Below are 26,420 nucleotides of genomic sequence, written 5' to 3'. Positions count from 1 at the left end.
ATTATAGTCAGTTGTACTTCCGGTTGCATTTTAAATGGGGTAATGTTGATAAAAAGGCACTTAAAAATACATCAGATAGGTGTAAACCACAGTGGACAAACTAAGTAACAAATAATTTCAATTTATTCAATTTATAACCCGCCAAATCACAACAAAAGCTGCATCAAGGTGCCTCACACAAAACAGTTCGAAATCAAAATGAAAATGTGAGTAATATAAAAGATTCAAATACACCATTAAAAGACACAAGTAAAAGAATAAAACAGATAAAAAATAAAAGCTATTCATAAGAAAGGGAGTAAAAATCCGTTTTTAAATCTTGACTTAAAAATGTCCACGGAATCTGACTGCCTTACGGTCGCAAGGACATAGAGTGGGTGCACAATAAGAGAAGGCTCTTTGACCCTCTGAATTCTTCTTCACCCTAGGAACCCACAGTAGTTCTACATCCTGCGACCACAAAACCCGGGCCGGTACGTAGGGTTTCACCAAATCAGCCAATTAAGAAGGCGCCAGTCCACGAACAATTTTATAGATTAGCAGCAAGACCTTAAAATCTGCTCTTACAGGGACAGGAATCCAGTGCGAAGATGCCAGAATGGGTGTAATATGTTCAAACCTTCTGCTTCATGTCAAAAATGAATATATGCTTTGCAACACAAGAGCATCCCGTTGGTTTTGCTTTTCATGATGTGCCCCACCCGTGCACCAGAATTCTTCAGAGAGGGCGCAAGGTTGGGTATCAAGAATCGGTTCGTTTCGAGAGTCGTCAAGAAATTATTTGATCTACCGACATCAATAGCCTTTTTGCTTGAAGATTCCCTTATCAGTCCTTCAGAGTGGTCATTGTTTTTGAGGGTGTTTTATCAGGAAAATGATCATTTCTTTACATTGATTGCAGACCCTGCAGCGGATCTGTAATCAACCGCTTCTACAACGGCTGTTCTTGAAGCTTGAAGCAACGAAGCTGGGCTCCGACCCACAGCTTTGATGATTCATTGCTTCCCTGCTTTTCAGAAGTGGCAAGTCTGCTTCTTAACCCCTCTCAAAGCCATTTAGATATGTTACTCGTGAGTCACTTTTGTGTAGATTAAAGTCACTAACTGGGTCTCTTGTCTTGTTGCAGGAAAGAAACGAGAATCGTCCTCCGTTCTGTTCACACAGCTCCAAACACTGCGCCACTCTCTGCCGAGTCAAGTTAGAGTCCAGCCGGAATTAATAACTTCAAAGGGAATCATGTTTTAAATCAAATGACACCTCTTTCCAAACGTTGTAACACAGACAACAAACTACAACAGAGTAAAACATTTTTTTTCCTCCCAAAATGAGACGTCCTGCATTCTTTATGAATTACATTGATGCTGACTTGCAGCACAGCCAGCTGTAACAGCTCAGCTCAGAGATATGGAGTGACATCCGTGCCATTAATGTCTGAAAAACTGAGAAATACTATGGATTTTGTTTATTTTTATTTATGTCCAGAGATCAAGGATCCAGTGACCAATTTCATATTTATTTACTTTAAGACTCAATAAAATGTTGTTGACATAGAAAACCTGTAAAACCTACTTTTAGTACGCAGAAAATTCACAGGAATTGTAATGGCATTGATATTGATAAAATCTTATCAATACCCATCCCTGTATTAATATTATTTGTGTTAAAATGTGTTAGTTATGCCAGACATTTAAAAACACAGAGATGTTTAAATGTTTAAACAAAACTATGTTTAAAATATGAGAGAAGGCAAAAATAGAAGAATAGAAAGTTCTTTAAAAACATGTTTAAAATGTTTGAAAAGGGTGTAAAATGTGTGAAAGAATAGAAAGTTCTTTAAAAACAAGTTTAAATGTTTACAAAGGCTGTAAAATGTGTAAATGCATAGATGGTTCCTCAAAAAACACATAAATACTTTATGTGTTTAAGATGTGTAAAAGTATATAGAGTATTCATGGTATTAGGTTCTTGACGTATTTTGACAATTGAACAGACTATAGTACATGTGATAACCTATACAATGAAATGAAGCTGACATGTTTAGGAGCAAACAACCATTAGACCAAGAATCAACATGAGTTAGAACAACAAGATCTGTTCACTTGGAAATTGTGCTAAATGTACACTAACTGTGCTAACTGTAGGCTGCCTGTACTCAATCATTTTCAAAGATGTACTGAGACACTGAGACATGTACTAAGACATTTGCAATTTGATGAAATGAATGAGAAATTCAACTCTGGTGTGAACAATTGCCAAGTGGTTTGGAGGTTTGTCCATGTTATTTCAAAAATATTTCTATTTCAAGAAATGAGCCAAACCAATGGAGGAAAAACTGTGATATGTACATTTTATCATTCACAAACTGTACTGTAAATCATTGAAAGTGTAATCAGTTTTGTCAGCCATCTTATTAATATCATGATTTAATATTATCTATTTATGTCGACCAAAAACAGGTGAAATGCCGCAATCTTAATTTAACATCGAACAGGTACATCAGCAGGCTTGCTGCACTGAAAACAATGTCAATCCCCACAAGCAACTCAGAGGAAAAACTTTATTTTGTCAGTGCCTAAAACTTCACAGGAAACAGACCCTTGAAACATTAACAGAGAAGATAACGTGCCAGTTATTTTAAGAGATCTTGAGAATGAGAATGTCAGGAAAGTGCATTCCAAATATAGATTCATTTTACGGCTGTCCCATATTCAGTGTGACTCAGATTCTGCCTTTCATCTCCACAACTTTTGTACAAGGCATATACAGTATGTCCACACTGAAGGACACCTTTTATCAATATCAGATGTCCCTGCATTTAAGCAGAGCAAAGACGTCCTGGAGTGATATTGCAGGAGCCTTGCTGCTTCAGCAGGAACTTTGTATTTGGAATTTGCATGGGAAATTTTAAATCTTAGAAAATCTTCAAATTGTCAAATTGGAACTTAGCACATTATGTACAATCTTGTTATGTCAAACAAAACAAACCGTGTCAGCTGCACTATAATTACTATATATCACTAGTAAGTACGTCCCTTCAGCTTCTCCCTTGGACACAGCAGATCCAATGTGGATCTGCATGTTGATTTGATACATGTTTTACACCGAATACCCTTCCTCACGCAGCTCCGCGTCAGATGGAGAATGGGCAGGGGTGGCATTAAACTGGAAACAAATGCACTTAGCCACATGGCCACCATCCCTGCCTTAATAATAATATATTAATGCCATTATGTTTAGAAGTTCATAACTAAACACTCCCAGCGACAAGTTGGTGCTGCTCAGCTCACAAAGCAAACTGACCACACACTCAGTTCAGTTATGTGCAGGATTTCCATCAAATATATATAACCCCAACTCAAATAAAGCACATCCATGCAAGATTATTTAATTTAATTTAGTTGGGACTACATATATTTATTAGATGGAAATCCATTCCAGTGAGTCATTTTTTTGGGGGGGGGGGGGGGGGGGGGGGGTTGTTTTTTTAGTGTAAACTAAAGTAATTCTTTAGAGTAGAAACAAAAGCTATTTAGGATAACTCTCATGCGACAAAGTGGGTGACAATACACCATTTGTCCCCATTCATGACCCATAACCAGTCTTCTATCTTTAACCCTTTGGGGTCCGAGGGCATTTTTTTGGACAGTTCACTCGCCTGGCATAAATGATTTATTATTGCTGTTAACAGCTCTCTCTGCATCCCATAATCAAGTTTTATGTCTCTTTTCTCCAGGACAACCTGTGCTTTCAGAATATATATGTTTTTGTTGTGTTTTATAAGTCTAATAAAGGTTTACAATCAAAAATAGGCAAGGAAAAAATAAAGCAAAAAATAATTTTCCACACACATTTATTCAAAACACACAGCAAACTATAATAAACAACTGTTTTGACACTTTATAAAGGTACACTCAACAAAAATATAAACGCAACACTTTTGGTTTTGCTCCCATTTTGTATGAGATGAACTCAAAGATCTAAAACTTTTTCCACATACACAATATCACCATTTCCCTCAAATATTGTTCACAAACCAGTCTAAATCTGTGATAGTGAGCACTTCTCCTTTGCTGAAATAATCCATCCCACCTCACAGGTGTACCATAAGCCATCTCCAAAGGCGTTTCAGAGAATTTGGCAGTACATCCAACCAGCCTCACAACCGCAGACCACGTGTAACCACACCAGCCCAGGACCTCCACATCCAGTATGTTCACCTCCAAGATCGTCTGAGACCAGCCACTCGGACAGCTGCTGGAACAATCGGTTTGCATAACCAAAGAATTTCTGCACAAACTGTCAGAAACCATCTCAGGGAAGCTCATCTGCATGCTTGTCGTCCTCATCGGGGTCTCGACCTGACTCCAGTTCGTCGTCGTAACCCACTTGAGTGGGCAAATGCTCACATTCGCTGGCGTTTGGCATGTTGGAGAGGTGTTCTCTTCACGGATGAATCCCGGTTCACACTGTCCAGGGCAGATGGCAGACAGCGTGTGTGGCGTCGTGTGGGTGAGCGGTTTTCTGATGTCAGTGTTGTGGATCGAGTAGCCCATGGTGGCGGTTTGGTTATGGTATGGGCAGGCGTCTGTTAAGGACGAAGAACACAGGTGCATTTTATTGATGGCATTTTGAATGCACAGAGATACCGTGACGAGATCCTGAGGCCCATTGTTGTGCCATACATCCAAGAACATCACCTCATGTTGCAGCAGGATAATGCACGGCCCCATGTTGCAAGGATCTATACACAATTCTTGGAAGTTGAAAATGTCCCAGTTCTTGCATGGCCAGCATACTCATCGGACATGTCACCCATTGAGCATGTTTGGGATGCTCTGGACCGGTGTATACAACAGCGTGTACCAGTTCCTGCCAATATCCAGCAACTTCGCACAGCCATTGAAGAGGAGTGGACCAACATTCCACAGGCCACAATTGACAACCTGATCAACTCTACGCGAAGGAGATGTGTTGCACTGCATGATGCAAATGGTGGTCACACCAGATACTGACTGGTATCCCCCCCAATAAAACAAAACTGCACCTTTCAGAGTGGCCTTTTATTGTGGACAGTCTAAGGCACACCTGTGTACTAATCATGGTGTCTAATCAGCATCTTGGTATGGCACACCTGTGAGGTGGGATGGATTATCTCAGCAAAGGAGAAGTGCTCACTATCACAGATTTAGACTGGTTTGTGAACAATATTTGAGGGAAATGGTGATATTGTGTATGTGGAAAAAGTTTTAGATCTTTGAGTTCATCTCATACAAAATGGGAGCAAAACCAAAAGTGTTGCGTTTATATTTTTGTTGAGTATAATTTGAGGTCTTGTGTGAAAGTCTGTACAACAAAAAGGTTCAAACAATAAACACAAATGCACATTTTGAACAATATATACAAAATGGTCTATGCGTTTTGTTCTCCATTGATATGGTAAACAGTGCTTTATGCAGAGAAAGCAACAGAGTTATCCAGTAACATTCACATGCAAACTAGTGGAGCAATCCTGATAGTTACACACTCTTTGTTTGAGCACGTGAGATTGTCATCAGAGGCTCTCCATGTGCTCCTGCTTTCACTAATCGCTGTGCATAATGGCACAGGGCGCACTGAGTATGTACTAATAGTATGTACTCATTGGAGCACGCAGGGGCTATTCAAACGGGCCAATTAGTAACACATCACTCCTGAAAACGATCTTTGGCTTTTCAAGTGAGGTAAATCTGCCCTATGATTGGATTTTGGGAAACCATGTGATGATGAACCAATTCCGATTGGACACTCACATTGCACACATCATCACAAAGCTTCTATGAGGAGTACAAAGATGGCCGATGGCTGGCTTGAAAGTCTGCGGAGTTAACTTTTCAACAAAAAAAGTAAGTTTCTATCTCATATCATTCAAACATTATTTATAATTTAGTAAATCTTGGTCTTAGCTGTCATATACGACGGCGTCGACCCCAGAGGGTTAATTAGTAACACTTCATGCATGTTATTCTGTGTCTGTTTTGTAATATGTTACTTTGATATCAATATTATCTTGTTAAAAAAGAAAACATACAAATGATTTTCACTTACCATTTATTAAGTTAAACAGGAAAAGTAAGTTTTGCAGTTGGTTATTGTTTCCAACAATGGTTCTTCACGGAGCAAGGGGAGGCAGGCAAACTGTTCCTTCTTATATTGACTTCTTGACCTCATAAGTGAGGTCATGGGTTAAACCATATCACAGGTGATTTTGTCAGAATACTCCTTTTTTACTTAAGATTAAAGACTTCCTGCTGTTAAGTTCTGTAGGTTATGATATCATGAGAAATATTTAGTACTGGGTAATGTTACTGGAAGAGCATAGTATAACTAAGGCAAAGCCTTGAACTGAACATCAACGTAGGTTGATGCAAACACAAACTTCTGTATTCTAGAGATCGATAGATTTATTGAATGATCAATGTAATTTACAACAACAGTAAATACAGTAATATGTTTATGTCGCCGACATTAATGAGCAAAGCCTCTCACCATCTCACCATGTCATATAGGTCCTTCAGACTTTTTAATTAAAACCATGCAGCTTCTGTATTGGAATGGGCGGGGACACTGGTGATCGCAACTTGATCGCAACAAAATTCAAATAAATGTGATTCAGTGAAATAAATTGGCAGAAATTGGCCAGTTCGACCTCAGCTTTTGGATATGGCTTGCGCATGGTACAATGATGTGCATCCTTTATTATGAAAATTTGGGGGATTAATTTTCAAAATTTGTATTTTGAAGTCATCATCATTACTGGCACAAGACAACGTTGTCACCCGCCAGCTTCACAGAGTTTCTCTCTGCCTTAAACAGATGACTATCTCTAACATGTTCAGGGGGGAGAGACGGAATAAAAATAAATTAAAGATATAAATAATACACCAACAGTCTGAGAGATATGCGAGCCACAGACAGACACACAGACGCTTCTTGCTTTATTATCACAAAAGCGGAAGTTCTCACACGCCAGCTTCGACAGTCAGGTCTTTGGACCAAAAAATGACTTATATTTACACATAAGATCCTTCTGAATGTAGTAAAGTAAATCTGCAAGCCCAGATCTGTCATTCAACGGAGAAATCTTAGTTTAAAAATGACAAATTTACAGCTAAAATTTAGCCCTCCACAAAACTGTCATCACATCCGGGACGCTGCCGAGACGTCAGGGAAAAGATCCCATCCCAGCATGCATTGCGCGCGCCAACTGTAATTTGTGGATTTACGTCAGTTTGCATCTGCACCTTTTTCTTGTCTTATACGGAAGGATCTACTTTTTTTAAAACTTCATATTGTCTTGCGGCACATTTGGTGAGTACACATTATTTTTATTTGTGCTTGAAAATTATTTTGGGGACTTTTTCATACGCTCGTTTGATTGAGTGGTGTCGCATTGAAAATCTACTGTCTTTTGCCTCCGGTGTTACTGTCGCGGGGTACAGAGGCGGGACCTGCAAAGAATCCAAGTCATTAAAAAGATATAAACCTCTCTCAGCGGCCACGGAGCTCTGCGGCTCCGATTACCGGGACGTGCGGCGTTGCGGAAAGTCTGTCCTTGCAGCAACAGGTGTCACCGGCCGCTCTGCATCAAAATAGCGAGCGTAGTCTCTGGACTTTTGCCAAGTTGGCTGCACCTCCATTCAGTAGACAGGGACATGGTGCCGGCTGCACAGCTGACACGGGGGCAATGTGAGTGGCCCGCTTCGGCGTTTATCGAGCACGCAGACTCAGTAAGCGCAGCGGAGGCAGAGAGCGAGGCGTCGGGGAAGAACGTCGTACGCTGTCGATGTCGCCGCTGATCTGAGCATGCAGAGCTGTATCTCACATTCATTGCAGCTTACTTTTGGATGCTGAAACCAGGACGTGTATAACAGTAACATTACTAACAGATAAAATCAATTTCAATGCGGGATCGGACTGACGGCGCGAGCGCTCCGTCTTCTTCCGGGCGTCACTGAAATGATCCAGATGTACAAACAGTTTTCGCTGAGGGCCAAATTTTAGCTGCAAATTTGTCATTTTTAAATGAAGATTTCTCCACTGAATTACAAATTTGGGTTTACAGATTTACTTTACTGCATTCATAAGGGTCTTATAAATACATATCAGCTATTTCTTTCTGAGATCTGACCACATTTATTTCAATGCAGGTCTACTTTAAACAGATGCCTATCTCTAATGTGTTCATGGGGAGAGACAAAAAATAAAGATATAAATAATACAAAAACAGTATGACAGATATGCGACCAACAGATGCACACAGACACACAGACGCTTCTTGTTTTATTATCATGAGGCAGAATGTTCTCGCACACCTGCTTCAACAAAGTCACTCTCTGCCTTATACAAGCCTATCTCTAACGTGTTCACAGGGAGAGACAGGAAAAATAATTGTTTGGGCACTACGCACTATTTACTTTGAAATCTGAGATGCGTTTTCGGACGGTTGCACATCCAGGTACTCTGTCTGTGAGGTTTTAGCAACATGCTTAGCAACATCGGCGACTGATCTGATGTGAAAGCAAATGCCGTCGCTGCAACAGGGTGGCAGATACTGATCGACGTGGAACCTCACTCTATATTCAGCATTAAATTCATTCTGTTTTCCTTCTGGTCATTGTAAAGATTTTTTTGGTGTATCCATGTATATGTTATTTTGAGTTATAGTTACTTTTAGTCAATTTTGACTTTGCTTTTGTTTTAACTCGAGGCCAAAATATGGCCATCGGGGATTGTGAAGACCTGGTGTCTGTCCGTCTGTCTGTCTGTCCCTCTGTCCATCCGTCTGTCTGTGTACAGCATAAGTCCACTCCTATTACTGTCACAGTCTTCAAATTCATAGGGAACATTCTTGGGACACAGACCTTGGACAAGTTCAAAGATGGCTAACCTTGACATATTTTAAAAGGTATTTTAAGAGGTTCTGCTTTTTTGAGTGGCGAGGGATGACAGCCAATCAGAGTAGAGCTGCACCATGACATCAGTGGTTGGTCTCTTCAAAACCACTTTGCTTTGTGTTTATGTGCATGTCTCTCATATATTATGTAAAAGCTAGAGAGAAATAAACACTTCTAAAACTGAAAACGCCATTTTTGGAACCTAATAACACCTCTGAACTTATTTCGCGAACATTAGCATGGTGACGTCACAGGCTGGTAGCTAGCTGCAAAACTCTGTTTCATTTGTGTGTAAATATATCCTCTTTGTCATATATTATGTAACAGATAGCGAGAAATACAGTAAACACCTCTAAAATTGAAAACACTCTTTTTGTAACCTGATAACGACGTTAGCATGCACGGTGACCACCGCTAACTTCCTATGGAGTTAAATTTGTCTCATTACAGAAGAAGCCAAAACAGGTAGTCATGGCTACTGCTCACTAAAAATCTGGTTCAGATGAATGGTGCATATGATAACCCATTTTTACAGGCAATCAGGTTGCAATTTCCACAAAAAAATAAAAAACCTTTTGACCACCACCATCTTGATTCTGGATTTTACATGCCAGTGCAGTTACTGTCACTTTATTGTTAATTATGATGGTGCGAATACTGTATCTTTCACCCAACCACTCGCTTCCAGAGACGTGTACACCATCATCTCGGTTTTTGTCAGCATCTTTGTGATCCATGATGTAGAATTTAATGTCAGTTATGGTGATATCTTTTTGCCAACCTCATAAGGATCAAAATTGCCAACAACCTTCAACTCCTTGACATACGTATTGTTTTCTGGAAGTTTGATCTAAAGCATCCATATATTTCAGTCTCAGTTTTTGCAATAGTTCAGTGTCTAATAATAGTGAAAATTCACAAAACACAAATGGTATCCCAGCACAGTGGCACACACATGCACATCGCACATATGTACATCATTCATTGAATAACATCAATAATAATAACAATAGACTGGTGGGCTGTCTGGGGCGTACCCCTCCACTTGCCCAAAGTGCACTGAGATAGGCTCCAAGACCTCTGACCCTGAAATGGAATAAATGGGTTTTGAAAATGTGTGGATACTGTATTATTCATTGAAATTTTCAGTGTTGGTTGCCAGATGTTCAGGCCTGGGTGAATACCATTGAATAGGTTGATTGGGTGGCTCAGTGTCTGTAAAACCTGGATGTTGTGATGTGATGTGTCTGTGCAGAACTGTCCTTTCAGCACCACCGTCTGCACTCCTGTCTGACAGCTTTCCCAGCTATGCCATATTCTAATCACCATCATCACCCCATCATACCATCATCTCCTTTTAGACAAAAATACTCTGTAAACCCACTGAGACCTACTGCTTTCCACTACGATAACTTAGTCAATTTGGGTGCAGCACAGTCTGATGAACAATTCCACCAGCCGTCACATGCTGCCCCTGCTGTGAAGGTACGGAGAAGAGCTCCGTCTGAACTCAGCATTACCACTGGAGCACACCAACACCACAGAGCTGTACAGTGGGTATTCAGACCAGTAATCCTCACTCCACAACACTATGAGCATCGCCTGAATACACCTTTTGATTGATCATGGGTTATTAAGCTCCAGCGCCGAGTTTCAGCTCAGGAAGGCAGAACAAACTGTGTGTTGACAGAACAATGCTCGCATGTGGGGAAGACGGAGTGCATTCTGGGAATATCTCTGGTGTTTGGCTCAACACTGACCTTTTCTTCTCCTAACTGCCTCTATTCATCCACAAAGACAATACACTGTTCTTACGGCTCTGACAAACCATAGGCGACGGGAGATGGAATCAGGCAGCTGTCACGCAGAACGGCAAAGACAAACGTTTGGATATAATGACACACCAAGACATCAAAGTGTTTGCAAAGTGAGGCATTTGTCGCTCTGAAGCTAGTGTGGTACACCAAAAGCCAACAAGTCCCAAATGGGAAACCACAGAGAAAAACAAATGGTTTTGTAAATATTACTTTTGACCAAACTTGCCCCCTGTAGGCTTTCATTCTAACCCTAATAGAATGATTTAGGCCAACATTAGATGGATGGAGTCATTGTAATCTTGTGTGCCATTAATTATGAGTCAGCTGATCCTACTTACAGATTAAAAATGGCAGCAGGCTCATATTCAAAGCTAATTTATGTCTGAACCCTGCATTCCAGGCCCCTTCCTACTCCTCACGCATTTCATTTCATGATGATTTTAAGTTGTAAGACTAACGTGAACTTCATTACAGGCACTAACAGAATCATTCTAAACACAATTTACAGCCTCTGAATTTAATGCATTCCAGATAGACGGGCCGTGGGAAGCTGTCTTTGGATCTAATGAGATGTGGCCAAATCAAAGAACCAGCTATAAAAACTGAAGGGATCTGGAATACCCTATTTCTCTACAAGAAAAGGGGTTTTCTGGCTAATAAAAATGTATAAATGGTTGCCTTTATTTTAAAAAAGGGCATTACTGAATTGAATAGCATTTACAAATTATCCAATGAATATCTCTTAAGTTGAACAAAAGAGGCTTAATTCTTAGTAATTTTGTCTATTTTCTTGATTCCATCTTGCATGTTAACAAGCACGCACTATGTTTATATGTTACATAGCACCATTGTTCAAAAAATCTGTTCTAATGTTTGAAACACTTTGGGAGAAGAAGATCAATGCCAGAGACAGACACACTTAGAGCGCTCAGGTGTTCAGACATCGTACTCACTGTCCAGCGAGAGCATGGAGTCAAAGATCTTGCACTGCACCTGCCCTGTACTTTGTGAGGCGCAACTCATCCACAGCCCTTCATACAGACCCACAGCCGTGATGATGGCATCGCCGGCATATGACGACTGCTTCCACTGGGGCAAGGCGGTGGTGGAGATTATGCCAATCCATCCGGCCAGTGCAAGGAAATAACCCAACAACTGGAGACCTGAGTTGGCCATGGTTATCTATTTCTTGCTGTCTGTGTGATCTCACGCTTGTCTCTCTGTCACTGTCAGCAGCTTCTGTTGGGGTGACCGTGGTGTCACCCTGTCTTTGAGCAGTCTTTGTGGACACTCTAACAGGTTCAAGTTTCTCTTTACTACCTGGTCCCTCTGAGCATCTCTTTCTGACTGTCTGTTCTCATCTGGAGACGACCCCTGTCTTCTCGTCTGTAACTCCTTCTTTGTTTTACTCTCCACGTCCTAGGTTGTTTTTTTTTCCCTGCAGCTGGGGTGATGGCTCAGTGTCTTCAATCCTTTCTCTCTCTAGGACTCAGTCTGGGTGGAAAGTCAGTGGTTCAATTCATCAGGTATTGACGGTGGGCTTCCTCCCTCCCTGCATGGCTTCTCTCTCGCTGCCGTTCATTTACTTTCCCCCCACTAGAGTCTTTCCATCTGCTCACAGCACAAGTGGCTCAATGAGGGGCAGAAGGAAAGAAGCAAAAAGAAAGAAAAAGTCCTTAACAGGCTGACTGCAGAGGGACGGGGTAAAGGGCAGGCCTGTGATTGGACAACGGCTGTAAGACCACCTACTAGGAGTGGGGGGAGCCGGGAAATGTGGTGAGAAAAGCATGTTTCAAACAGCGGTAGAAACTAAAAGCAATAACTGGAGCTGAGGATTGGCTGTATGAATCTGCCTGATAGATTACCAAATTCTTCCAACCCAAATGATGATTTAATATCTACAGCAATCCATTCCATCAGCAAAAGTCAAGATGACTAATAGGTTTCCACCGGATCGTGACATTACTGATCGCCGACAGGTTTTCCTCCCCCAATCTGGATATGAGTAGGAGGTGGTGGCGCAGTGCAACAAACACACGTAAATCAGCACCAAAACAAAGCCTTGCTGAAAAGGACGTGTCACATGCAGACAGGCGCTCTGGAAATTATGGGCCGCCAAAGCAAGCCTCCCCATCGCCATGGCAACCCCAACAAATGAATCCTCTGAAGTCGAAGCGAGCGAGAGTTCACCAGACTGTACAAGTTCACAGCTGTAAATGCAGACACACTCCAGTCTTTGAGCGCAGAACCTTTCCCACAGTTCGGCACACTATCGCTTCTCTTTCAACTCGACTCATTAAATTACCTTCAATTTACTTTAGTCTTCTCTGATTTCATTCTGCCAATTAGAGTGTTAGATACATGCAGTCTAACATGTTTTCTCACATCTGCAAGGGACATCTCTCACCCTCAGCTCTCACACACATGCACTTGGACATACTCGCTGGTATTAGTCCTCATTTATCACTCGTTCATACACACAGATTTGTGTTTAAAACATGCATACGAACATCTCTACACAGTGTGGAAGTTACAAACATGTACTTACTTGAACTGGCAGCACAATGGATTAGTGGTTAGCACTGTTGCCTCACAGCAAGAAGGTCATGGGATTGATTCCCACCTGTGACCTTTTTGTGTGGAGTTTGCATGTTCTCCCTGTGTTTTTGTGGGTTTCCTACCGGTGCTCCGGTTTCATCCCATATTTAAAGACATGCAGGTTAGGTGAATTGAAAACTTTATAATTGCCCAGGTCTCCCCTGCAAAAGAGTTCTTGATCTCAATGGGACTAACCTGGTGAATTAAGTTAAATTAAACTTAGAAATCTATGTAAATATGCACACAGTTCTGACCATGCATACGCTCAGAATCTAGTGGTAGAAGAGGGAAACTGCAACTAGAAAGCATTGCTGCCATCACAGCATGCATCAGCTGTATATGTTCTTTATTTATCTGAATTAATAATTATACTGTGAGTAATTATTATAGTTAGAAACAGACATGGAGCCTCATTGTGTCAAAACCTACAAAAGACACCTGTGTGAAATATACACCATGAATTTATTCTCTATACCCACTTACTCAATTCAGGGTCATGATGGGGCCGAAACCTATCCCAGCAGTCATAGGGTGAAAGGCAGGGTACACTCTGAACAGAATGCCAGCCTATCACAGGGCCACATATAGACAGACAACCACATTCACATCTACAGTCAATTTAAAGATACCAATTTGCCTAACCCACATGTCTTTGGATGTGGGAGGAAGCTGGAGCACCCAGGGGGATCCCATGCAAACATGATAATAACATACACATTCTACATAGAAATGACAAGGTGGGAAGCAATCCCACAACCTTCTTGCTGTGAGGCAACACTAAGCCAAGTTGCTGCCAACTAAACAGCAGCTTTTTAGTGGGAGCTGAATGTCAAGAGAATAGAGGATGCACTATCTGCAGCAGCTGAGGAAGATCAACCTGCCAAAATATTGATGGTGAACTTCTACACTGCCACCACTGAGTCCATCATCTCCTCTTCCATGACCGCCCAGTACGCTGCTGCCACTGCTAAGGACAGGAGCAGTCTGCTATCATCTACGCAATGAAGAAGGTGATCAACTGCAATCTGACATCCCTACAGGACCTGTACACCTCCAGGGCCCTGAGGCAAGCAAGGAAAATTGTGGCCGATCCCTCCCACCCAGGTCACAAACTCTTTGTCACCCTCCCCTCTGGCAGATGGCTGAGGTCCATCAGGACTAAAACCTCAGGACACAAAAACAGCTTCTTTCCATCTGTAACTAGACTAATAAATACTTCCAGAGGCCCCCATTTACTCCCCATTTACAGATTGGTCATCTCTGCACTGAAAGGTACTGTACATCTGCACACCAATCATATGCTTTTGCTGCACAACAAACTTATTCCAGTATCTAAAACAGAAGCATCCAGCTGCATGGGAGAAATGTTACACTTTACGAGGGGAACAAGAGCGCAAACTCCTGCTAAGAACCAGCTTACTCTGGTGGAATAATTTACCCAAGTGTATTTTTTAAATCAAAAGAACAGTTGGAGTTTCAATTCCAGGAGCTACTGAGGATTGTTTTTCACCGGCGTGGCTCCACCTGAAGCCCGAGGCGTCAGCGCACATCCACCGGCGCGGCTCCACCTGAAGCCCGAGGCGTCAGCGCAGTTCCACCGGTGCGGCTTTACCGAGGCCCGAGGTGCCAGCGCGGAGTTATCTGACCATGGGTCCGAAGAAGGCACTGACGGCGGAGGAGGGAGACGATATCAAAAAGTCCCTGGACTTTTTGTCTGAGGAAATCTCTGTTGTTAAAATGCAGCAGAAATCCATTATGGAGCTGGTGGAAGAAGTGAAGGCTCTCCGGATCCAGAATGCCGAGAAAGACCGGCGTCTGGCGCACCTGGAGAACCGTGTTGCAGAGTTGGAACAGTACACAAGGATGAACGACGTTATTATTACAGGAATTCATATTAAACCTCGATCCTATGCACGGGCGGTGTCAGAAGACAGCGGAGGGGAGGCCAGTGAGCAGGAGGCCAGCTCAGTGGAACAACAGGTGGCTGACTTCCTGTAATCTAAAGGTATTCAAATGGACTGTAATAACATTGAAGCGTGCCACCCCCTGCCCAGGAGAGAGGATGGAGACAAGCGAGCAGTTATAATGAGGTTTGTCAACAGAATACATAAAATGGCATTGTTAAAACAGGGACGGAAACTTAAAGGAACAAACGTATTCATCAATGAACATCTGACCAAAAGAAACGCAGACATCGCCAGGAAAGCTCGTTTCTTAAAAAAGCAGGGAAAAATTCAACAGACATGGACATCCAACTGCAAAACATTTATCAAATTGAATGGAACACCAGAACAAGCGAAGGTTATGGTAATCAGGAACATCGAGGATCTGGACAAATACGACCAATAAGGTATGAGGACACAAACACATCACAACACCATGACACAGACCAGAGGAACCTATTCATCTACTACATCATCTACATCTGGAGACAAGAAGGATATAACTCAAAGGATTGCTGATCATGGAAAAGTAGAACTGAGAACATTTAAATACACAGACCACAATGTACTGGACTTGGAGCACGATATAGACCCGGACAATAATTTCTTCTCAAATATCAATGACAGTTGTTGCTATTATACAGATGAACAGTTTAATCGGATCATTAAAACGGATAACAAATTATCAATAATCCATTTCAACAGCAGAAGTCTATATGCAAACTTTAACAACATTAAAGAATATTTAAGTCAATTTAAAAAAATATTTAACATAATTGCTATATCAGAAACATGGATCAATGAAGATAAAGGAATGGATTTTGAACTGGATGGATATGAATTTAATTGTGTAAACAAAGAATAAGAGTGGAGGAGGAGTGGCTGTGTATGTGGATAAGAACATGGATTATAAAATAGTAGACAATATGACAACTGTGATCGATAACTTATTAGAATGTATAACTATTGAAATATGTGAAGAAAAAAGCAAAAATGTATTAGTCAGCTGTATATATAGAGCACCAGGATCTAGTATTGAAACATTCACTGACTGTATGGGAAAAATGTTCTCAAAAAGTAATCAAAAAACTGTGTTCATTTGTGGTGACTTAAATATTGATCTGCTCAATCCAAATAAGCATAAAATAACAGATGAATTTATCAGTATAATGTACAGTATGCGTTTATATCCAAAAATCACCAGGCCAAGCAGAATTACATCCCATAGTGCTACCTTAATTGATAATATATTCAGCAATGATATTGAGAATAACACTGTGAGTGGATTATTAATCAATGACATTAGTGATCATCTACCAGTTTTCATCGTTTATAATAGAAACCATCGGCGGAATCAGCCAGAGGAGAAAATAAAATACAGGCGAGTGCGGACAGAGGAAAACATGAACACACTAAAGAAGGATTTACAGGAGCAAAACTGGGAAAAGGTATACAGTGAAAGTGATGTTGATAGTGCATATTAAACTTTTTTTACAAATATTTACATCATTATATGATAAAAATTGTCCAATTAAACAAGACTACAGAAAACAAAAAATCCAAGATCGACCATGGATGACGAAAGGGTTACGAAATGCATGTAATAAGAAAAATACACTGTATAGAGAATTCATAAAACTAAAGACTAAAGAGGCAGAAAATAGATATAAGAAATACAAAAATAGATTAACTAATATTATATGGGTATGTAGGAAGGAATATTATAGTAACATATTATATAATAACAAAAACAATATTAAAGGAATATGGGATATATTAAATAGCATTATCAAAAATGGTAATAAAAAACAGAGTTACCCTTAGTATTTCATTGATAATAATATCAAGAAGGAAAATAAGGATGAGGTAGTCAACGGTTTTAATAATTTTTTTGTAAATATTGGACCAAGCTTGGCAGAAAAAAATCCCAATTCCCAACCTGAGGATTGGGATAATAATCTCATAGAAAGAAATCCCTGTTCAATGTTCCTCACAGCAGTGGATGGAAAAGAAATTATAGACATTGTGAATAATTGTAAATATAAAACATCTACCGATTTAAATGAAATTGATATGGTGGTGGTAAAACAGGTCATTGAATGGATTGTAGAACCATTAACATACATCTGTAACTTATCATTTCAAACCGGTAAATTTCCCAATCAAATGAAAATAGCTAAGGTTGTGCCGCTGTATAAGACTGGGGATAGACACCACTTCACAAATTATAGACCTGTTTCTTTGCTTCCACAATTTTCCAAATTATTAGAAAAGTTATTCAATAATAGATTAGACAAATTCATAAATAAACATAAATTACTTACTGATAGTCAATATGGATTCAGTGCACATAGTTCAACATCACTTGCATTAATAGAGTTGAGGAGATTACAAGCTATTGTAATACAGACATACAGGTTCAGTTACAAGTCGAGGGGGTAGATATTGAAAGGGTACATGAAAATAAGTTTCTGGGGGTGATAATAGATGATAAGATAAACTGGAAGACTCATATAAAACATATACAAAGTAAACTGTCAAGAAGCATTTCAGTTCTAAACAAAGCGAAACATATTCTGGACCACAACTCACTCCGCATTCTTTACTGCTCACTGGTTTTACCATATTTACAGTACTGTGCAGAGGTATGGGGTAATACTTATAAAGGTACAACACAATCACTATCAGTAATGCAGAAAAGAGCTCTAAGAATTATTCATAATACTGGCTATAGAGATCATACAAATCCACTATTTTTACAATCCAAATTCTTAAAATTCACAGACTTGGTTCATTTTCAAACAGTACAAATTGTGTATAAAGCAATAAACAATTTACTTCCAGCAAATATTAAAAATATGTTTTTTAACAGATCAGGGGATTGCAGTCTGAGGGGGAAATTTCATTTAAAGCATCAGTGGGCACGAACAACATTAAAAGGTTTCTGTATTTCTGTCTGTGGGGTGAGGATGTGGAACAGATTGGGAGTGGGGCTCAAGCAATGTCCAAGCATGAACCAGTTCAAACAGCGGTACAAAAATATGTTTTTTTCTAGGTATAGGGAGGAGGAAGGGTAATGAGGGTTAGGGTGTTTTTGTTTTTTGCTTCGGCTTGTAAATATATAGTATTTTGTATGTAAGTAGGTATGTGTAGGTGTATATTTATGTTTGTGTATATGTGTATATATATGTGTATGTATATATACGTATATGTGTGTGTATATGTGTGTATATATGTATATATATGTGTACGTATGTTGATGGATATATATATATATATATATATATATATATATATATATATATATATATATATATATATATATATATATATATATATCGGTTTAGGTGTGTAGGAATCTATGTGCATATGTGGCAAGGGGTATTACTGGTTGTGGGGAAGAAGGGGTAGGGATAAATAAGCTGATGCTTCACCCTACCCCTTTTCGGACATGTTGGGTACACAGTAGGAACTTTTTTGTTGTTGTCTTTACTGATCTATCTTGTAATTGTTGTTGTATCAAATGTTCGAAATAAATAGTTTTCATTCATTCATTCATTCATTCATAGTCCCATCCCATTACGTTATATTGATTTTATAGTGAACATAATCTTGCCTGTTTGACTCTTTTACTTCTTACAGAAGTATTTTTTCCTTTCTTTTTATTATTGTTGTTTATGCACCAGTAACACCAGATTAAATTCCTTGTATGTGAGAATTTGCAATAAATTAAATTCCCATTCTGTTTTAATAACATAAACCAATATTGACGAGAGCAAAAAAAAAAAACACACCAGAGACATGACAAAAACATGAACTGTAACACAACATTTGTCTGTTGTATCATTTGAAGAAAAGCTGTAACTTTTCTGTTCCTCCATGAAGTTGCGACTGGTGATGCAACAGACAACTGTTACTCTAAGTGCAGTTTCTCAAGTCACAGCTGCAGAATCCTATAACACTGAAGGAGTTAGAGGCTTCTGCCTGTCTTCTTGCGCATGGTTCAAAGTCATATGTAGCTAATGTTAGGAGGAGGACTTTTCTGAGTCTCGCAGACTTCCCATGCTCAAAACTAAATCTGGCCAGATTTCAAGAGCAGACTACTTCTCCGGAATTTGCAAGTAATCTTGTAGATGTCTGTGATCAGACCCTGAAAGGTGCTGGTGGAATGACTTGGAGTCACTCATGTCCATAGGAGGATGTGTTGTTGTGGACTCTGACTGTATAGGGAGCTGAGAAAATAGGCTGTGATGACCCTGGGAGTAGGCAAGGAGGCCTTTGTTAGTGGAATGTGTGATCACGTGACTCCACATCAGGAGTCTAGTGACCCCTGACCTGTGTACAGTGGACTCAAGTTTCTCCACAGGATAACAGCTTGGTCCTGACAGATGCTACTGCTGTTTCTGTCCCACTGGGCCATCACGTTTTGAGCAGTTGTTTCAGTCTGATCCCTCTCCTGGGATGTCTGTCATCTCCAATGCAAGGGTTGTTCTTGCTGATTCACGAGTCTACTGTGAATCACAAAATTTTGAGGAGTTTACAAAGGCTGTGAAATAGCTGAAAGCAGGGAATCTGAATTTTTCCAAGTGAGCACTGGCTCCTACACTGTTCAATACTTGCATGAACTTGGTGTTGGGTATGGTTGTGGAAACCAGCAGCTAAGGTACCTTTGTTGATGAGGAAAGGTTTAACTGAAGTTGAACTTGAGAAACTGAATGAGGAGTCAAAGTGTCTGGGTTTGCAATTGTCCTGGATGAAGACTAAGATCCAGACTTTCAGTGTTTTCCTAGACTCACCCATTACAAGTGTATCTGTGGACAGTGAAAGTGTTGAACTTGTAGGGACAGCAGCTTATCTCAGGAATTACATTAATATCTCTGAGATCTTGGCCTTTGAAATCAAGAAATGCCTGAGAAGAGCTTATGGAGTCATGAAGTCGCTGAACATAGGTGTTTGACAATGCGAACACCTTTGCAGGAGAACGAAGGTCAAAATCTTTAGGGTTCTGGTGCTTCCTATCTTACTGTATGGTTCTGATAACTGGACACTAACCAGTGATCTGAGGACATGACTAGATAGATCTTTTGTATTCTGTCTCTTTGGAGAATCCGTGGTTACCGCTGGAATGCGTTTTTGTGAAATTAACAGTTTCTTGAGGAGGATAAGATGAGTATCATTTCCTTTATGAGGGATGGTCAGCTACAACACTTTGGCTATGTGGTCTGGGCATGATTTCCCTGTCAGTGGGACTCAGACAGCTCATCTACACACTAGTGCGCGTACACACACACACACAGCAACACTGAACCAGGTGGGAAAATTGTGTTGCTTGAGGACTCATGTGTTTTTCATAATGACTGAATAATAACTTTGGAAGAATATGTACAAATATATTTGGTGTCAAAACAGAGGCAGCCAAAAGACAACAACACATTTGGTTTCAAAGCGCCATAGCTATGTTGGCTTTTTTTTTTTTTTTTTTTTTTTTTTTTGTGCAAATATTTGCTCATTTTGAAATGGATGCCTGCAACACATTTTAAAAAAGCTGGGACAGTGGTATGTTCACCACTGTGTTACATCACCTTTCCTTCTAACAACAATTCAATAACTGAGGACACTAATTGTGAGTGTCATGATTGGGTATAAAAGGAGCATCTCCAAAAGGCTCAGCCATTCACAAGCAAAGATGGGGTGAGGATCACCACTTAAAATAGTCCAACAGTTTAAGAACAATGTTTCTCAACATTCAGTTGCAAGAAATTTAGGGATTCCATCATCTACAGTGCAGAATCTGGAGAACATTCTACACGTAAGCGGCAAGGCTGAAAAACCATAGTTTTACAAAGTGACCTTCGATCCCTCAGGTGGCACTGCATTAAAAACTGACATCATTGTGTAAAGGATCTTACCGTGTGGGCTCAGGAACACTTCAGACAACCGCTACATCTACAAGTGCAATTTAAAACTCTACCATACAAAGCGAAAGCATCAACAACATCCAGAAACTCCGCCGCCTTCTCTGAGCCCAAGCTGATTTGAAATGGACAGGTGCAAGGTGGAAAAGTGTGCTGTGGTCTAATGAGTCCACATTTCAAATTGATTTTGGAAATCATAGGCATGGTGTCATCCGGACAAAAGAGGAAAGAGACCATCCAGATTGTTACCAGCACCAAGTTCAAAAGCCAGCATCTGTGATGGTATGAGGGTGTGTTAGTGCCCATGGCATGGGCAACTTACACATCTGTGATGGCACCATCAATGCTGAAAGGTACATCCAGGTTTTGGAGCAACACATGCTGCCATCCAAGCAACGTCTTTTTCAGGGACGTCCCTGCTTATTTCAGCAAGACAATGCCAAGCCAGATTCTGCATGTGTTACAACAGTGTGGCTTCACAGTAAAAGAGTACGGGTACTAGACTGGCCTGCCTGCAGTCCAGACCTGTCGCCCATTGAAAATGTGTGATGCATTATGAAGTGCAAAATACGACAACGGAGACCCCGGACTGTTGAAAAACTGAAGTTGTACATCAAGCAAGAATGCGAAAGAATTCCATCTGCAAAGCTTCAACAATTAGTGTCCTCAGTTCCCAAACGCTTATTGAGTGTTGTTAGAAGGAAAGGTGATGTAACACAGTGGTAAACATACCACTGTCCCAGCTTTTTTGAAACATGTTGCAGGTATCCATTTCAAAATGAGCAAATATTTGCACAAAACAATAAAGTTTATCAGTTTGAACATTAAATATCTTGTCTTTGTGGTGTAGTCAATTGAATATAGGTTGAAGAGGATTTGCAAATCATTGTGTTCTGTTTTTATTTACATTTTACACAGTGTCCCAACTTCAATGGAATTGGGGTTGTATATTTATACATGCCGTACAGCGAGAGTGCTGCTTAAACCTAAATCAAATTCCTTCTATACTGTGGATATAGAATAAAAGCTATTCTGTCTGATTCTGATTGTTTAGCAAGGTTGGGTAGGATTACTTTGAAAGAATACATGTGGGTTACATGTATGTACATACATTTGGATTACTTGTAATCTGATTACTTTTGGATTACATTTCAAAGTAATCCTAACCAACCCTGTTGTTCAGCATAGGCATGTAGTCCAAAGTAGGATGTCTCACATACTGTCTGAATCCAAACCATTCCAAGATTTCAGCTATGCTGTGATTTATAATAAATCTGCATTCTGCTTTCTCAGCATTGCTCGGCGTCAACTTGGAACCCATCCCCAAATGGGAATCAATGTAATAGTATAATTTATAGACAGAAACAGAGGTGGTTCTAGCTGGTGGGGCACCCTTGGCAAACAGAATGAAAGATTGTTGGCATATTTTTGTTTCATCTTTTGAATGCTCACTTCTGTAGTTCTCATTTGCATGTGGAGTCCTGTCAAGTCAGTCAACATATGTTTGTCCGACATCGGACAATTTCGTCAGTCTCTTTTCCTGCAATATCTCTCTGTCTATCACTTCACACACAACACCGAAAGCTGATGCATGAGCTGTGACAAGCTCTGCTCATTCTTCATGTGATTTGTCATCGGAACTCCAACACCTCTGGGGTAATTGAAGATAATCAGTGAGACATTTGTTGCAATATTTCACTGAACAAGAGAATACATCACACCCTTTTATGCATGCCAAGAGTTCTTCATCCTGTTTTCTTTCAGCCACTTGCAGCAGTTTTCCATCCATCAGATGCTGTGGTGCTCAGACCTTGTGTTGACCACATGCCTTTCAACTTGACAGCTTTACAAAAGATGCAGTCAGGCTTGAAGAGAACTTTGTCGCCTTCATGAGGTCTCCTACAGTTTGATCTCTGAGAGGTGCATAGGCCATCAGATCCTCAGCTTGGTGTTGCAGTAGATTTACGTTCATGGTAAACCTTTTATTGGTAACATGATGAGATTCCAGCTGGGATCTGATTACAGACATGGCTATCATGCAATTTGTCAGGTTTAACAGCAGAATCAGACAGAAGCATGATAGATTTATATTTCAGTCCATGGACATGCACAATGTAAACTGGACTATTTTCTCAGATTTGCACATTTTCCTTTTCGGTGGAGGTTTCTTGCTACCAGGGAACTCTGCCATGACTGGTTCTATAGCAGCAGTTGGTATTCAGGAAACATAATAATAATAATAATTATAATTTCCTTCAATAAATGAGGGAAATGTCTGAATTACAGTTTGTCTTGATCAAGTTTATTGCACTTATCCAAATAGAAGTTAATATTTTATCAAGTTTGGTAGACTCACCATCACCTCCTTTTTGAGGAAAAGCTGTATTCTCAGTATGGTGACACAACAGCACATATTCATGATGGAAAGTTGATATATAATTTCTGGCAATGTATGTTTAATTGGATACATTATTAATTATTTATGAGCACACACAAGTGAAGTTGGTCTCATATTTAGTTAAAAAACATAATCTATCCAGACTGAACCAAGTTTTTCTATACCAGATTTGGTTTAACAATGGTGCTCAATTCAAAGCATCAAAGCACATATTTAGGTGATGTATACCAGTGATGTCAGTTCAGATTTGTGTTCTATAATAACCTTTAAAGTGTCCCTGCCATGCCATGACGTTTTTACATATTCTTGAAGAATAAAAAAAACCTTTTTCCACATGTTATCTTTGTTTTTTTTTTTACCATAAAATTACACTGAACAAGTATTTAGATGTTTCGTTACCCATCTGAGAATTTGAATTTACCACCTCCGAGTTGACCTACTTTTTCGCTGCGACGGATGTGACGTCATTCGAGTAAATGTGTCGCAGCGCGGCTCTGTTTACCTATACGGCAGACAGAGACAGCGAAGGCATAGTGTGCGATTATAGCGTAGATTTAAGTGACATACCAATTGTTTTTGAAGAAGATGAGGATGTTTCTGATGAAGAGATTAACGGTGTAAATAATGAGCGGCTCCAAACGTGCATGTTCCAGCCAAATGCGACAGAAAGAGGATGAAGCGCAGCTGTCAGCTGACAGCAGCAGCACTGTGGAGGATGATATAAGCTGCTGAATGTTTTGTTCACTCAACACCTTTTCTTATAAATGATCATTTATTCCTGGCACGGTGTGTTTATGTATAAAAAAATTATTTGAACAGCATAGCGTGCTTAAATTCAGGAGTTTGTTCTAAAATCACTGAAAATAATGTTTCTGTACATTCTGTATATATTTAATCATTTATAAGTCAGTTTCTTGTGATTGCTAATTTTTCACTTTTATGCAAATGATTGCAAATCTTTATCTGAAAAGCTGTAGACCCACATGGGATGGGGGAAAAGATTTCTAAATAAAAGAAAATTTTACTTCCATATCTGTTGTCAAATTTGATCAGGCATAATATTGTAGAAAAATGTTTATGCTAAATGGTGACTTTCCTGTTTAAAATACACATACAGAACATCTGTAATCATAAATTGTATCACATCTAATCTACTTTGAATGAACAGAAGTCTGAACAAAAAACAGGCTGTTCAGTTTACATGCATATGTATATTTGGAAAACACAAAAATGTCAATGTTCTGTTTTTTTTTTCAGGTGTTCATATAAACACCTTATGGTAAGTAATCCAATTTTTTAGAGCCTTTTGAAACCAACCAAACTCCCAAGTGATTTTATATTATCCGGGCAATTTTTCCAAATATTTACACATTTAACAGAAATACGGTGACTTTTTATGGTAGCTCGAATCTTTGGTTGCTGAAATAATAATGTTCCTCGTAAATTGTACCTGGAGTCCCTCATTTCAAACAGGTCCTGGACGTGTTGTGGCAGAAGTCTATTTTTCACTTTGTACATAATTTGTATTATAATGTAATCAATCAAGTCCCAAAATTTCAAAATATGCAAATGGACAAAGGATTTGGTGGCTCACGATATAGTTTCTTACTGATAATTCTTATAGTTTTGTTTTGAAGTAAAAATGTGGGGTTTGTGTTAGATTCATAGGTGGTTCCCCAAACTTCAATACATAGCTCATGTATGGAACAAGTAATGAATGATATAAAGTAACTAATGAGCGTTGGGAGAGGAAGTCTTATGCTTTATACAAAATGGCAATGATCTTTGACATTTTAGATTAAACATAATTTATATGTGTTTTCCAACTTAAATTATTGTCCACAAAGACCCCAAGAAATTTCATTTCATTAAGGAGTTCAATTTCAACATCGCATATTCTTAAATTTCTACATGCATTCCTGGGCTTATTACCAAATATGATGCACTATGTTTTACCAAAGCGAAGCGACAATTTGTTAGAATCAAACCATTCCTTAAACTTCTGTAGTTCCCTCTCCATCGTGTCCAGAACTTGTCCCAAATGATCCCCACTACAAAACACAGCTGTGTCATCGGCAAATAAAATAAAACTCACAGACTTAGAAACCAAGCATATGTCAATAATATATAAAATAAACAGCAAGGGCCCAAGGACTGAGACTTGGGGCACCCCACAAGTGCACCTGAAAAATTCTGAATTTATCTCACCCAAGTGAACATACTGATACCTATTGTGCAAGTTGTCGGCTATCCAATCATGTGCTATTCCTCTGATGCCATACTTCCATAATTTATCCAATAATACGGTATGATCAATGGTATCAAAAGCTTTCTGTAAGACAAAAAAAAAAACCCTACAGTGTACTGTTTGTTTTCAGTTGCATTTGTGATGTGTTCTACAAAATCATCTACCTCCAGGGAAGTGGTTTGAGTTTTCCTAAATCCCTATTGCTGCTCATTTAATATGTGATGTTTGGATACAAAATCATCCAACCTCTTAATGAATACTTTTTCCAGAATTTTTGAGAATTGAGGTAGCAGAGAGACTGGCCTGTAGTTTAAAAAAAAAAACCTGTTTGTCACCAGATTTGAACAGCGGTACCACTTTAGCGATTTTCATTTTGGAAGGAAATCTGTCTGTCAGGAATAACACGTTACAGATATAAGTTAAAAGTTTAATGACACAATCGATTATATTTTTTATCAAAGACATATCAAAATTGCCGTGATCAGTTGATTTTTTTTCCTTTTAGTTTATGTACTATGTTAATTATTTCATATTCATCAGTTTCCTTGATAAATATTGAATCTGAAAG

At 39.5% G+C, this 26,420-nt stretch overlaps 1 protein-coding gene across 2 annotated transcripts in view; it reads right to left on the bottom strand.

Moving 5' to 3' along the window:
- Positions 1–12,409, bottom strand: part of cldn19 (claudin 19) — a 38,921-nt gene extending 26,512 nt beyond the window's left edge. The window contains exon 1 of one of the 2 annotated variants that reach the window (XM_034167382.1): positions 11,704–12,409. In XM_034167382.1, coding sequence (XP_034023273.1) covers positions 11,704–11,926 — 223 coding nt within the window. In that variant the 5' untranslated portion in view covers positions 11,927–12,409. The remainder of the gene's footprint in view (positions 1–11,703) is intronic. The other variant, XM_034167383.1, reaches the window with a different exon arrangement.
- Positions 12,410–26,420: the final 14,011 nt, after the last annotated feature.

The sequence above is a fragment of the Thalassophryne amazonica genome, chromosome 3 (genome assembly GCF_902500255.1).
Source record: "Thalassophryne amazonica chromosome 3, fThaAma1.1, whole genome shotgun sequence".
Taxonomy (NCBI): Eukaryota; Metazoa; Chordata; class Actinopteri; order Batrachoidiformes; family Batrachoididae; genus Thalassophryne; species Thalassophryne amazonica.
This window is presented reverse-complemented; position numbering and strand designations above follow the sequence as displayed.